Raw genomic sequence first — 15,853 nt, 5'->3', positions numbered from 1 at the left:
ATAGATAAATTTAAGATTCTCAAAAAGTATGGTAAGGGAGGACATATCTAGACAGATTTTGTTGGAAGATATCTTGGGGCTGTAACACCATTAAAGGGTGAGGAAAAGGTTTTCGACCTTTAACGAAGGCTTCTTTTATCCAAAATATTAGACATATACATATTAGTAAAATAATTTTAAACAGTTTGATTAAAAATCCCTTCTGCTGTCAATTGGTCAACTTCCACTCCCTTGACTTTTGCAATATCACCACCATTTCAATAGTTTTCCAACCCTCATAGTTTTCCTAGGCAGGCAAGACATGAATTACTAATGTAAACAACGAACCGTGGGTGGGAGAATTACAAACTTTTTGGGCTTTCTTTATAAAGAAGCACAAGCCCACTGTTTTCTATTCTTGGAAGCTCACCTTTCATGAAGCAGCACACTAGAAGTTTAAAAGCAAAAAGCAGACACAGGATGCTTAGATGAAAGGAAATAAATGTTAAGATTCTATCTAACAGTGGTATATCCTTAACTGCAATACAGTGTCTAAGTTTTACTCTTCTCACAACAAGAAAGCTATTATCCAGAGAAGTGCAACAAAAATGAGTATCTCACCACTGAAGTCATGTGAAAAAGACGAGGTAAATACCTCATTGGACATTAGAATTAGAGGAATCCAATGTGAGAAAAGACACAGTGAACACTAATCAGTCCCCCTCTTTTCCACTCTGTTAACATAACATGAGGCAGGAGACACCCATTTAAATTTTGGGTAGTTTGCTCTTGTTTACATCAGAGCTGACATATATGCCTTCTCTTGGAGTCAGTGATGTTAAATGAGAGTCGTACTTGGAAACACTGCTCAATGCAGCATATAGTCAGCGAACAGATTTCACTGTCACAGGTCGTTGAAACAAATATTGCAATTGGATAACTTATGACCTTACAGTGGACAATGGGAAAAACAATGTTGTCAAACATTTCCAAGTTATTTCCATTCAAAATGGAACAAATTCTTTTTGGAAAAGTTTTGAGTTATCATTCCCCATTTTTTTCTTTTTGCCACATAGTGGGACACAATAATTCCAGAGTTCTCCACAAGGCATACCCTTTTTCCATTCTGTGACTTTTTCAAACATCCCTGAACTTTGAAAAGTTACAGGGTGGCAAAGGTACAGTGTACACCTTTCGCAGAGCGTAACTTTTCAAAAGCTGAGGAAGTTTGGAAAAGTTAAAGTATAAAAATGGAATAAAGAAAGGAAAAAGTGGTAATCAATCTCTCTCTGCCCCTCCCCAACTTGCCTCTCCCCCACAACTCATTCTCTTGTGTTCAGTGGCAAAAAAGGAAAAGGGTTAAAAAACAAAAATCTGAAATTTTGAAAAGATTTCTTTAAAAAAAAATCAAAACAAAAATTTCAATGTGCAAGGGAAATTTTTTGTTTAGTAATTTTCTACGGAAAATAAATGAAAAAAAAAAGACATTTTCCCTTTAATCTTTTTTCAGTGAAACTCCATTTTTGGCAGGAAAATTTTGACCAATTTTGACCAACTCTACAGCCTATTAATAACATTTGTGGCCATCTAGGCTAAGATTATATGGGAAATTAAAGTTTATTTATCAGGGTTCAAACTAATCATCTGTGGGGGGGTCACTAAAGAAGTTCCCACACCATTAACAGAATTACACAATTGACTAGATTAATTTGGGAAGGCGGGTAAATGAGAGTTCTGGAAATGGGTTGGGCTTTCTCTGAATTTTCAGATAGCAGCCACTGAGTCTAGATTCTAGTACTGGTGGTCTGATTGTCAGCGTTGTGCCTGGGGTTCCCTATGTAGAATCAGTTAAAGGTTACCGAGTTAAGGGGAATCTACAATGTTAACAGTAATAATTAACTAGTTAGTATTTAAATGACAAATCATGCAGTTCTTTCTCAGTCAAAACTCCACTGACTTTCATGGGAATTTACCCTGCATCAAGGACTTCAGGATGTAGTCCACAGTTCGTTTGTTTTTGTTATATCAAAAAGACAGAGTGTACGGTGTTGTGCTCACTACTGCTTTATTTTTAAGGACGCCTCTGTTAGCTGTCAAGGCTTTTGTACAAGTGGTTCAGTAAAGATTTCTCCTTTCCCCCAGAACATTATGTTAAAGGCACTTAGGAAAAAATTAAAAATCACAGAACTTATTATGGAAAAATCATTACCAATTACATAAAAACCACTGTAAAAATGAACAAAGTCTTCTGGCTGTGGAGGTAACTTGCTGTTTAATTAAAGACAATTCACCCTGCAGCAAGTCAAGTCACCCCTAAGCAAATTAAAATAATCTAAAATCAGGTGAAATGAATACTTCATAAGTGACACTAGACGTTTAGAGTACTGAATGTTTTAATGCCCCAAAGTTTTCAAAGAGCAAATCATACAGTTACTTCCCTGAGCAGAAAAGCTATACCTTATGATGTTGGAGTTTAAAATTCAGGCACCAAAAGAAATTTAGATTATATTCTGTGACAGTCTGATTCTCACCAGTTTGCTGCTCCTTCTCCCCCCCCAAAGAACAGTTAGCTACTGAAAAACAAACATACAGAAAAAATATTTATTTCTGAATTGATCTAATTCACTCAACATATAGGAAATAGTAAATGCAATAGTTATTGTTCCATGCAAGGGAATTTTGTAGTTTCATACAAGAGACCTATTGGTAGCTAACTACATTTTACTGCTTTCCAGAATATTAATCCCAGTCCTGCTAATGAATGGACTGAGTCTGATGGAGTAGTTACCGCAGAAGAAAGTTTTGTAGCAGAGAACACCAGTATATTTATAAGTAATGAAACAGGTGGGGGAAAATACCTAACGAAAATATCCCCGTTTACCCTTTCAAAGTTAGGAGAATATTTTGATTAATTTTAAATTGCAGATAAAGGTAGAGTTTGTTGCAGTAAAATGGCAAAATCCATCTCTGGATTTTTTGGAATAGTGTATAGTTGCCCCATGCCCCAAATGTATGGCTAAAAGGATACACAAAAGGCGGGGTTTTCCACAGTGTGTTACGTTTTGTCTAGACATAGTTACTCAGGAACGGCACTCTTATTCTGGAATAACAGTGGCCACACATGAAGTTATCCAGAAATAGCAGTTTCTGTGTAACTCCATGTGTAGAAAAGGTCTAAGTGATTCAGGACTACAAATGCTATTGCATATCAATGGAACTTGTAACGAGATTTTCAACACTAGTTTTTCTCTTCTCAAATGGATTCTCACAGGGAATTAGGTGCTTAACTGCCATGTATTGCTTTTGGAAAAGCCGCCCCATGCTCCCAAATCTCTGGCACTTTTGGAAGTCCCATCCTGAGTATTTAGACACTACAGTAACACGTGCTCCAGAAATACCCAAGGCAAATAACCAAAAGCGTACCTGGTGATTTTTTTCATAATCTATATCTTAGCACAAGATGACACGCTAATCAATTGTTCCCAAAAGACAGAAAAATAACTTGAGCTTTTCCATATGCTCTTAATTTTTTTCATTTAGGGTTAGGGTTATTACAGACAAAACTTCCTAACTGTCCAGCTAGTTAAGCATTGGAACAAGTTGCCTAGGGAGGTTGTGGACTCTTCGTCATTGGAGGATTTAAGAACAGGTTACACAAACGCCTGTCAGGAAGGTTATTATATAGTCCTGCCTTGATCACAGGAGAATGGGTGAGATGACCTTTCAAGGTCCCTTCCAGTCCTGAACTTCTATGATTCTATGCCATATTATGCCTTGATGTAACTCCCACTGAAGTCAATGGACTTACACCAGGAATAAACTTGGTCCAGTGGGTTCAGTTGCATCTGATGCAAAACTTTCCCTGACATCTTGTTCCTTCCCTGGAGGTCATGCCTCTGTGAAGACACACGCAATTTATTACACTGTATGAGGTCTGAGTAATCTGGCTGGGGAAATAGATAAACAGTGTTCAGAAGGGGCCTCCTTCATTTGATGTAGTGATGCACTCTAACTTCCTAGCTACTCTGACTACACAAGCATGTCAAAAAATCTATAAAATATAGAAGGGCAAACCCAAAACAGAGTTAGAAATCCAATTCAGTGATCTAAAATTTAGGTCTGAAATTCTGTAAGCTATTTTAACAGCTATTTGGTTGTTCTAAGGCATCTTCCAAAATCCAAATGTTACAGAATGAGAGTCCAGGATTGTAAACTTAAATAACTATTCTTTCCAATTGCTTGTGTTATCATTAGCCTTAGAACTGACAAGGTTAAATCCCCTAATCTCCCCCTGCACCTTTATCTTCCAACTTTATATCCCTGGATACAAAGATCCAAAGTTGTAACTAGATCAAATCCTGACTCCTTATTCATGCAACAAATAAATGAACTCCGATGGCTCTTGGGACTAACAACATGATCCTAGATTATGTTTATATGAAGGACTGAGCAAAACGTACTATTTCGATTTGCTACAACTTAAAGTATAAGCCTTTCCTAGTTTCATCAGCTCTACCATAAAATATATACTTAGCCCTGCAAGTATGAAACATAAAATCTTACTCCTGCAAAAATATCATTTGTTTCTTCTCTACTAATCAAGTTTTTGGAAAGGTAAAAATAATATAACATTTATGATATTAGAAACTGATTATACATGAGGTAAAATTCTTAAGTTTCAGTATAAAGCATGGATATTACATAATTTGATTTGTATAATTAAAGCTTTTATCCTTAGGAGGGATGAAGAAGGCTTTTTATAAAATCTAATTTACCTTCTAAAATGGCAGTGTGACTACAACAGCTTTTAACGTAAGATCCTGACAGCAAGATGATACTGGCACTACCTACACTGTAAAACCAGTTGTAAAAAAGATTTAGACTTGCTGTTTATAAATAAATGGGGAGGAGAAGAGAGAGGAAATGAAGGCGAAAACATGATCACTGATATGCAGTGATTACATCTTTACTTTTACCATATGATTTCCCACAGCTATTGATTTCTGGAGTTAGTTTATTTAAGTAGGCTATCATATCCATCATCAGAAGGCAACTGTTCAGCCAAAGAATACAAGATGTAACTTAAGTTAGAACCCAAACATCCCAGCTTTAAAAAAATATTAAAAACAAAAAATCCCACTTCCTAATAATATTAGAGACTAAAATGCAGTTCTTTACAATCAGACAGCATAGGAAGCTTGCTGTACTGTATAATATTTCATACTGCTCTATGGCAAAATTTTCCTGTTCCTATTTAGAGTAAGTCATAAAAGCTCCTTCTAACAGCATACAACACAATAAGCTTAAAAGCAATATTTTTCTTAATCAGAAACAGTGACTAGGTGCACCATTTAAATATTTGCCCTTTTGCTGCTTGTAGAAGATCCGGATTTCAACACATTATTTTGGGACTGTTATTACTGTCACATATTGATAGATATATAGACAGTTCATTTATTGCAGAGGATACCACCCATTTTTACCTTCCAGTTTGAAGGAATCTCTCCCTCTGCAACCCTCTAGCATAACTCATTATAGGGCAAATAAATCTAAAAGCTCCCACAACAAATGACACCAAAATTTAATGGAACATGAAATCAAGTAAATGGAATTGAGTACAGTAATTAGTTCATATTTTAATCTGCAGACCTGTTTATTATACACCAACAGACTAACAATTAAATCTGTACTACTCAGAAGCTTCGCTTTGTTTTAGGAAAAAAGTTTATAGATATGTCAAAGCAAATTACCCAGAGAAATTTGGAAAACAAAACGCACCATTTAGAGCTTTAATGTTGGATTTTGCTGGGATACAGTTTGTTGTGTGTTATGACATTTATGGATATTTTATACTTTGCTTTTTACAGTATTGTACACAATACATTACTTATTCCTATTCAGCCTTCAGGCCAAGTGCTGATTTGTCCTGCATGGGTGTACTATGGGGGGGGACAAAGCATAGATACATAGATACATCCTCCTCCACCACCGCACTGCTGTGCAGGACCCAGGCACAATGCTGATGCTAATGTTACCTGCTTATTGTGGCAGATTGGCTGGCTAGCAAGCCTAACTGGCTGCCGCAGAACCAAGGGGAGGGATCAGGGCCCCTCTCCCTCTGTATGCCTACTGGTGTCCAGTAGGAGGTGCTGGAGGAATGCATGTTGCACCTCCATGTGAATGGTTATGTGAGGATCCTAAATTGTGATTCCCTCAGGGGCTTCTAATAGCATTGGTTCTCAAACTGGGGGTCATGACCCTTTAGGGGGTCGTGACATGGTTATATGGAGGTTGTGAGCTGCCCTGAGCCAGCCACGTGTGAGGCTGAGCGCCTCCCTGCTTCCTCCCAGAGGAGGAAGGGGGTGGGGGGAAGCGAGCGGTGATGCACAGATACTGCTTACCCTTCCCCCCCAAGTCCCTCTGCACCTGTCCAGGGAGCTGGAGGGGGCGAGGAGCAACACCAGGCTCCCTGCATCCAGATCACTTTCCCCACCTGGGCTGTGCTGTGAGGTGAGCATCAGGAGCTGCTGCTCTCTGCCCTCCCCTTATGCAGCCCAGATGGGGAAAGTGATCTGGATCCAGGGAGCCCTAGCTTTGTTCCTTGCCCCCCAGCTCCAAAGGGGGGCACACAGGTGCAGCGTTCGAGGGGAGACTGAGCAGCAATACTAGTTCCACGCATGCAGGTCAGTTTCCCCAGGCGAGCACAGAAGGGGGGATGCAGGAATTGGGGCGAAGGGAGCACAGTGCAGGGGTTAGGGGTGAGGAGGGCATAGTGCAGGAGTCAGGGGCAAAGGGGAGTGGGGAGCCCCTGGAGGTGGGGGGGGGAGGGGCAACCCACGGAGACCAGGGGGTCGCACTCAGAGGCTTGCTGTGTGAAAAGGTCACCAATACAAAAAGTTTGAGAACCACTATTCTATAGGCTTGTAAGAATGGAGCTTGCTGTACACTTACCACCTGGCTGTTTTCAGGCCATTTGTATCCTTCACCCTCTCCATTCCCTCCCGGCCCCTTTCCTATTCCTGATGCAGCAGGTGTCCTCAGTATTTGGTCCTCACTACTGTTTATTATTTGCAAACAGGGATTTTTATACACCAGTTCAGTGTGCCTTAGACAGCACAGCAGAAAGGAGGGTCTTTAAGAGAAACTTAAATGTGGACAGGTTAGGCAGCTTATGGACAGGCTCAGGGAGGTTACCTCCTTGAATAAGGGACTGTGGGGAAGAAGACAAAAGGGATCCTGTGAGAAACTGACAAACAGATGGGGGAGCAGTGAGAGGGAAACACAACAAAGGAGGATATGTAGGGAGTGGCAGAGCTATATAGAGCTTTGTAGGTGGTGATGAGGATGAGGGACCATACAGAGGGATTCAAAGAAGGAAATGACAAAGATGACTTTAGATTGCAACAAGCAGCACTTTTCAGACCTGGTCTATACTTAAAAGTTTTGCCGGCGTATTCTATGTCTCAGAGGTCTGATATGTTTGCCAACATAACTATTGCAGCCAACGCCCTACTCCACACACAATTTATATACTGGCAAAAAAAAGTATTTTTGCTGGAATTTTTTATTTCTCTTGGGGAAGTGGTATAAGCTATACCAGCAAGAAGGACTTTTTTGCCAGTTGGGAGTCAGTGCACATGGGCTGTGTGTGGGTGGCCCAGATGAAGTTAGAGGTGACAGAATCCTTTTTCTACATCCTGCAGAGTACTGGCCACAATCTGCTGTGCAGGGGTTTTTGGCCACAGGATACACAAAGTGTACATGCCCAATAACTGTGCCTCTTTGCATCCCGGCTAGCCCACGCCTCACCATAGATTTTTCACACCCCTGAGCAAAGTAAGTAGGTTGATCTAATTTTTAAGTGTACACCAGACCTTGCACTAAACATTAAAAGAGAATTTCAAGATCAAGTCAATGCTTAATCTGTGAGAAGTGTATTGAGCCCACTTAATTACGTACCAGATAAAGAATCAACTGCATAACTTACTCATATTTCAAATCCTTTCTTATTCCATGTTGCAGGAACCAGTCAAACACATTCCTGATAGCAGAATAATTATCTGCCCAGAGTCCATTGTAAAGTGATAATTAGGTGCTAAAAGGTAACCAAATTACTGTGGAGATCTCTCTTGACATCCTTTACACCTAATTAGGCCACAAATTATAAATCCCTCATGGAGTTCAGAGCCCTAATACATTTTAAAATGGTTTGGCATTACTTCTTCACAATTTTGCACCAACGTGTTGCTATCAACCTTGCCCGAAGTCTTTGCCTGCTTCTACCTTGTCTTCACTAGAAAAATAGTGCTTATGAAACCTAATTTTTCCCTAGCGTGTACACATCCTTACGGTCTGATTTTTCAGAGGTGTAAAACACCCTCATACCAAATTCAGTGGGAGCTCAAATGGCTCAGCAATTTAGGGCTTGTCTACATTAAAAGACTGCAGCAGTGCAGCTGAACCACAATAGCGCTTCAGTGAAAACACTACCTATGCTCCATCTCCCCGACGTATCGCTGTCTACACTGGGAGTTAGGTCAGTATAACTGCGTCACTCAGGGGTGAGGATTTTCCACATCCCTTATACTGACGTAAATTGTTAGTGCAGAGCAAGCTTTAAGCCTTGTCTATACTTAAAAGATTTGCTATTATAACTATGCTGGTGTACACTCTTAGGATAGATGCAGTTTATATTACCAAGAGTCCATTTGTCAGTATAGCTTATACTAGTTCCCTAAGCAAAATAGGCTATTCAGCCAATGGACTTCTTGCAGTAAAACTGCATTCACAGTAGAGTTCTTGCTGGCATAGCTATGTTGGCTAACCTCCCCGACTCCTATCCAATACAGATATGCCAGCAAAATATCTAAGTGTAGACCAGGCCTTAGACTGAAAACTCCCTGGGACAATGCCATCTTTGTTCTGTGGTCGTACAGTGCCTAGCACAATTGGGGCCTGGGTCCATGACTAGGGCTTCTAGACACTAATGAAATATAGACAAAAATAATCAGAAACTCTCTAAATCAGACTCTGTAGGTCTGGAGAAATTTTGCCAAAAAAAAATCTCTCACCATTGCAACACAGATTCAACTCTGCTAGTGTTAGAGATGGTGGAAAATGTTTTCAAAATTTCCATAGCACACTGGAGATTTTCCCTCCAGCTGGTGCAGCTGAGGAAGTGTGTGTGTAGATTTGAGAATCATGCCTGTATTGAATTTATACTACAACGCCCATCATATCTACCAGCACTGCTAGGCCAACAGTGGGAGAAAGATGCTCAAAAATATTAGAACAGACTAGTGTAAAAGGACTTGAAATTAATGACAAATAGTTAATTCCTTTATATGGGCTCACATGCACCAATTCTGGCTACACTCCTGCCCCGATTCTCTGAGAAACCTCGATGATTCCACTGAATTGCAGAGGGGCACAATGGGATGCTCTTGGCGATCAAGGCCTAGACTTGCATTTATTTTCTCTTAGCTGAGGTGTTTTGGGACTATTTTAAGAAGTGCTTTTTCTATTTATACTTGTACTGTATTTTTCTTTTATTCTTTTCTCCTTTGACCAATATTATCCCATCACTATAATGACTGCTACGTGCAGTGGCAGACCTGAAAGGATATGTTACCCCATAAAGTCAGCTAGCAATTAACTAGTCTGTCATTTCCTTAGTATGGCTGCTGGGAATCATAAACATTGTAAGTAATCCTTCCCAGATCTGACAATTTATCTAAAATCACTCAGCTGTTAAAGTGCAGTTTGTTGGATGGTTGTATACCCTCCAGGCCAAATTCAGCTGTGGTGTGAAAGCTGGTTCTTCACTAAGGAGTTGTACCAACTCTATACAACAGGGTTAATTTGGCCCCTCTTTTTGTACTATGGGTACAGTATAGTATGTAGGAACGTGACTCAGCTATTCAGTAATAAATATTTTACATAAGAGATGATCCAAGCCACAGCAAAGGATCTGCTCCAAACACTTCCAAACCTCAAAAGATTTAACCCCATGTCTAGTTCCTGTATTGTATTTCCTATCATTCATAATGACTGACAGTAGTTTCTTTTACCAAGAGTTTTCTACTTGGAAGATAGGTGTTGTATCTGCTAGCAAATATTGGCTTTAATGATGACCTATGTACTAGTGCAATAAGTAAGACATAACAGAACGACCCTGTTTCAAAGCTTAAAAATGTTCTGGACACTTGGCCATTCCTTCCATGCCCTTTCAGTTTACCTCTCTGCGTTTCACTTGTTTTTTCTGGTGCTCATACTCGTTAATGTTGTTTTTAATGTTTTTAAACTGTCAAGAGTGCTTTTTATTTGTTGGTTCTCTCTCTAACTGCTCCATCTCCTAAGTCCCACCTAATTTACTTTCCCTCTCCCGTCTGTCAGCTATACTCTGTTCTCCTCCTCCAGCTCTCTTATTTTGTCAAAGATGCTGTTGATTTTTTTTTTTTACCCGCTTTTGCTGCATGGTATTAAATATTGGGCTACAGTGCTGTACGTTTCCACTTTTTATTACAATCTATACTCTGTGTGACTTTTCCTTCCAAAAAAAAAATAAAAATTTATGGCTGATATATTTCTAATCCATTGATCTCTCCTGTGAATTTCTGAAACAATATGCCAAATCAAATACAGGGCTATATTTCAGCCATATTTCTTGCTTCTTTGTTAAAGCAAACTCCTTTGTACTGAATATCGCTCTCACCATTTAGATGTGATTTGCAAAGTGGTATTTATTAAGCCGCTCAATGTTCACTTAAGAGTTAAACATTGGATTCAACGTACGTGTCCATCTAACTCAGAATTTAAACAAGGCATCCAGTAGTCAGTTATGTAAGACATGAATAATTTTATGAAAACACTGCCACTATTATACATCTACATAGATTTATAACACAAAGCAAATGATTACCATCAATTATAACAACATCATTTGACATGCCTGCAATTAATCTGCTGCTCTTCAGATAACTGTTGTTGCACAATGCCAAAGAAAATGCCATGCATTAATTGACTCATCACCAGAGTCTGTGATCGATGGTACAGATGGTAATGTGATTATTCATCTGCAACAAAATAAATAAGTGCCTTGTTGTTGGAAACTATTCCTTTTGGTTTTCTAAAAGAATGACAACAGGATGCTCAAGACGTCTTTGAAGGTAACTAATATATCCATAGTGAGATGCAGTTCTTCTGAAGCATTATTTTAATGATTTACTTAGAATTTGTTGAGTGCCAGCAGCACTCTTGGTGCTTCACAGAGAGGAAACAAGCTAATGGGAGATGGGATACAACAAAAAGTAGGGATGGGAGAATAAAACTCTTGCATCCGTTCTGTATACAAAGCAACTAAAAGATTGGCTCATTGGAGCTCAATCCAGCTGATAGGGAAGTCTGTAAACATCACCATATATCCTGAAAAATTTTCTACAAACCAAACCAACTAAGAGATTTATGAGAGACTGAGAACCATGTATCAGATGGCAGAATAGCTACTTTACGGTATCTCCTTTGCTGGCTATTATGGTGTCTCTCGGTCAGGTCCTGATATTGCAAAGATGTACGTGTGGAGTTAACTCTATGTCCCTTTCACTGCGTGTAAAGTTAAGCATGTGCACAGTCTTCACAGGATTGAGGCCTTGGTGTACAGTAGAGAATGTTGCACAACAGTAACCAATAAAGATTGAACTTCTTTAAAATAAACACCACTTTCAATATTACTTTCTGGTTAATTTTAGAATTTGATCAGTTTTGAGTTTTCTTAGGAATATGATGGACTAACCTAATGATACTTGTCATGGATAAACAGATGGCAAAGGTACTGCATTCAGATTCTCTTCCTGTAATTGAAACCATGATTCTGAATGGTAAAAATCTGAGCGTTTCATGTTCTACCCTGCACTTTGTCTGAATCTAATATATAGGAAGCTTTTACGGTTTTTATGGTACTGATTGTAAAATAACTTTTCTGTTTTAAAGAAAGAAAAATGCTGTGTTGCACTTTCAGAATGTTCTTGGATAGCTAGTTTCTATTCTATTCAAGCACCACTGAAAATCCCAACCTAAGAAAGGTGGTAGATGTCCCAAACCCATTGTAATTCAATAGAATTTGAGCACTGAGGGTGAAATCCTGACCCTATTAAGTTACTGGGAGTTTTGTCACTGACTTCAATAAGCTAGGATACCCCTAATTTCTTTGGTCTTCCTGAAAACCCCAGCCTTAAAAACCAACTCCCCAGATGCAATTTGGTTACTTCAACATGTGAGTAGCATGTGTCTAATACAATCCCTATATTGCACTACACACCTAAACACTGAACATGATGTGTTTGATATGATACACATGCATTGAAATGAACAATTAAAAAAAACATTTCCCTTTTCAAAACAGAGAAAAGGAGATAATTTTTCATGAGCAGCAATTACTTTGAAGTTACCCCTTGGCAGAAATGGAGAGCAGGTATTCATACGGGTTCATTTTTAACTCCAAGTACACGGACGTACCTCCCCAGAAAAAGCTTGTCCGTTAAGTAGATGTTCTGATCCCTGGCTATCTTCGCTTCCAAAGTGTAACCGGATTTCTTCCAAGCGGTGACTATATGTCATGGGCCCTCCGGAGATGTTCACCAAATGCTCTTTGTCTAATCGTAGAGAAACATGTCTCCCTGTATTATACATTGTCCCACTGACCTAAACAAAATGAATAAACAATATAAAATGAATACATTTTTCCAAAACCAGAGATGAATCCTAAAAAACATTGAGGCAGACTTCGAGCTTTTGCTCCTTCAACACCTTCAGATTAATCCAACCATAAATCTTTAAAAAGTTGTGAAATGAAATACCCAACCCGAGGGTGTATTTCAAGTTCGGTTTTTAAATATTATACTTTATATTAAAATATTTTGCAAACTCCTTATGTACATATTTTAGCCATAGGCATGTGGTTAACACAATGAATGTGATTATTATACCTCTAAATAAGTACATATGTGAAAATATTCTTTATGCGAGACCTGAATAATGACTTCATTACAGAATCTCTGCACTGAAAAAGGGGAACATTTCAACTGCTGTATAAATAATTCACAGTATATTTAAACAAATCAGAAATTTAACTCATTTTTTTCTTAACTGAAAAATTTATAAGAAAATTGTCTGAAAGCGGAGATGCTACAAAAGCAGGGATATAAAGTTTATATATATGGAGCAGCCTTCTGTTCCCATTGGAATCATTGGTAAAATCTGCATTGTTTTCTGTTATAAGGGCTCTCTGTTTTGACAAGAATGTTCTGTATTTATCTTCCATATGCATTAGCCACACTGATACAGAATTAACCTGTTAGTTCTTATAGCACATGTCCTTTTAAAATTCAATTAAAAAAAAAAAGATGTAAAGATATGCTTTGTTTGTAAATAAAATATAACTGAAGTGACCCTAAACTAACAACCCAGTTAGTGCACAATGGAAGGAAAAGAAATTTAGTGCAGAAATATATTTAATTTTAAATAATGAAAAATACTGTAAAATTATTAAGAACATCCTTTTATTTATGCTATGTAAGAAGGAAAAACACATTAGTTTGAGTGCAGAATGTGACTGAGGCTTACTTCCTAACATTTTGCCTGGATACAAATATTACATTTAAATAACATTAATTAATATTTAATCAGAAGGAAGTGTAGCAATGGTATGCTTTGTTGCACTTTAATTTAAAATTAAAGGCTTGACAATTATGTATTATATCCTATGGTACATTGGTACTGTAGTAATTAACATAGCTGCAGTAACATTTTATCTCTAATACTAATTACTGTGTTTAAATGACCTGTTTTGTTGCACAGTATGTTGTAAAAAGTTACATTATACAAACTGTGTGACAGAACTAAATGGGTAAGATTAAATAGCTTTTGTTTTTTTATTTTGACACAGGTATTCTACATTTATTTGGTGTTATTTCAGTTTGGAATGGGGAAGAAAATAAATTTCTCGAGTAAAGCAGTAAATGTGAATACTGCTATTTATTTCACATTCAGCATGATCGGAATTTTTAAGAGATGTCCTCTAGTTTTCTGGCTTAATTTTAGCATGTACAGTAATTAAATATCAAGTTTAGTTTAATATTTGGAAGCAGGTCAGTTTTATTGAATCCAGTTACAGTACATTGCTTATGAATGACATAAAATTGCTAATCACAAGTAGCGTGTAGTTTCAAATACAAATGGTGGGGAAAATTGTTTCAAGTCATTTTGCTGGTTCTCTATTTTGGAAGTTCACACTTCATTGAACATTCAGTTACTTTTAGCACCTACAAAATATTCACAATCCATTTTCTTACTCTGCTTGATACACATCTTAAATTAGGTTACCACCATTTTCTTTCTCAAGGTAAAGATGCCTCAAATAACTCTCTATGGCATAGATGTGAAAAAGTAAGCGGCCACACTCCTGAAACGGGATAATATTCTTTTCCCCTCTCTATCACCATTCAAAAACACAGCACTTATAATGAGGCCACATTCTGAGCACCTTGGAATAGAAGTCCTCTATGCACAAAACAGATACAGTATACCAGTAGCACAGTAAGCCTCTCATTACACCCTCCAGTGTGCCTCTCTTCTGACCTGGAGGGACCAACACTTAAGTAAGAAAACTGCTACATGGACACATGGATAGAATTGGAAACCTTCAACTCCAAATACATTTACTTCTGTCACTTGAACTCCATGCTGGGTCCACACACTAGAGGCAGACATGACCAGATACTAAGGCTATGTGTTACAATGGAATACTTTTATTATTTTTAACATTTATATTGAGGTAGCACCTACAGGCAGTGGGAAAAATGTGGGTAAATGTGGGTAAAATGTCCTTAAATCCCTTTTGAAAATGTGGAGTAGGCTCCTAAATGAGGCACTTTTTAAAAATCTATATTCTAATACCAGAGCCCCCCAACTTCCCCACCCAAGTCACCCACTGTACAATAGGCCATGATTTTGTCACAGAAACCACTATGGAATTGGTGCCTGGTTGCAAAATCTGAAGCAAGCCACAGAAATGTCTGGCTGAAGCTGTTCGTGGAGACAGAGGCTGATGGTATCTGCCATCTTATGCTGCAGAAATGAACTGTAGACCTTTTACATGTAGGATAGGATCCCTAATATGTACATGCAACAACACAAAAATTAAAACAACACATCAGTTAAAATGGCAAACTAAGGGCAGGAGTGATGCAGATGGCTCAGCAATAACCTGCTGCATGTATTTATTGTATTTTGGCCCATTTGTCTGAGGTGAATAAATCAATCAGTAATTAATAAACATGAACAGGAATGAGCTTATGTCTGAAACTGCTGATGAGCATTTGTAGTCTCCAGTTTTGTTTACGCTTAAAGTTTGAAGTATGTGTAGTAGTATTGCAAGAAGGGTCATTTTGCTTGCTTAAAATAGACATTTTAAAACTCATTTCAACATTCTGCCTACGCTGGGTTACTGTAAAGACCAAATATCTTTTGAGCAAGAGGCTTTTTTTTTAATTTAAAAAAGCTTATATTTACCATTTTGCTGGTTAGACTCCCTCATCTGCAGGTTGGCCATTGAATAAAAATCTTTCGACCAAATAAGTCCCATCTTTTTGGCCTCTTTATTCTTAGGTGTCAAGCTCAGTTGCCCCTGCCTGTCCCGCTCACTGGCTGCTGTGACCACTGGTGAACCTGGGGATGGGTGTGTATACAGGGATTCGAAACCCTTAGCAGGCACATAGTACTTTTTCACTGCCTGCTTGGATGTGGGGGGCAGAGATTTTTTACACCACTCTATAGCACTAATACAATTGTATAGGGTGGCTTTAAAAACATGAAAAGA

At 38.3% G+C, this 15,853-nt stretch overlaps 1 protein-coding gene across 2 annotated transcripts in view; it reads right to left on the bottom strand.

The window, feature by feature from the left end:
• The window catches only part of CA10 (carbonic anhydrase 10), a 301,131-nt gene that overhangs the window by 47,238 nt on the left and 238,040 nt on the right, over positions 1-15,853 (bottom strand). For both annotated transcript variants that reach the window (XM_067547437.1, XM_067547436.1), the window contains one exon: positions 12,493-12,678. In XM_067547437.1, the coding sequence (XP_067403538.1) occupies positions 12,493-12,678 (186 nt within the window). The remainder of the gene's footprint in view (positions 1-12,492; positions 12,679-15,853) is intronic.

This window comes from Emydura macquarii, unplaced genomic scaffold, assembly GCF_026122565.2.
Source record: "Emydura macquarii macquarii isolate MOO-44397 ecotype Brisbane River unplaced genomic scaffold, CSIRO-AGI_Emac_v2 contig_1230, whole genome shotgun sequence".
Classification (NCBI taxonomy): Eukaryota; Metazoa; Chordata; order Testudines; family Chelidae; genus Emydura; species Emydura macquarii.
Note: the sequence above shows the minus strand (reverse complement) of the source record. Positions and strands in the feature narration are given on the sequence as shown.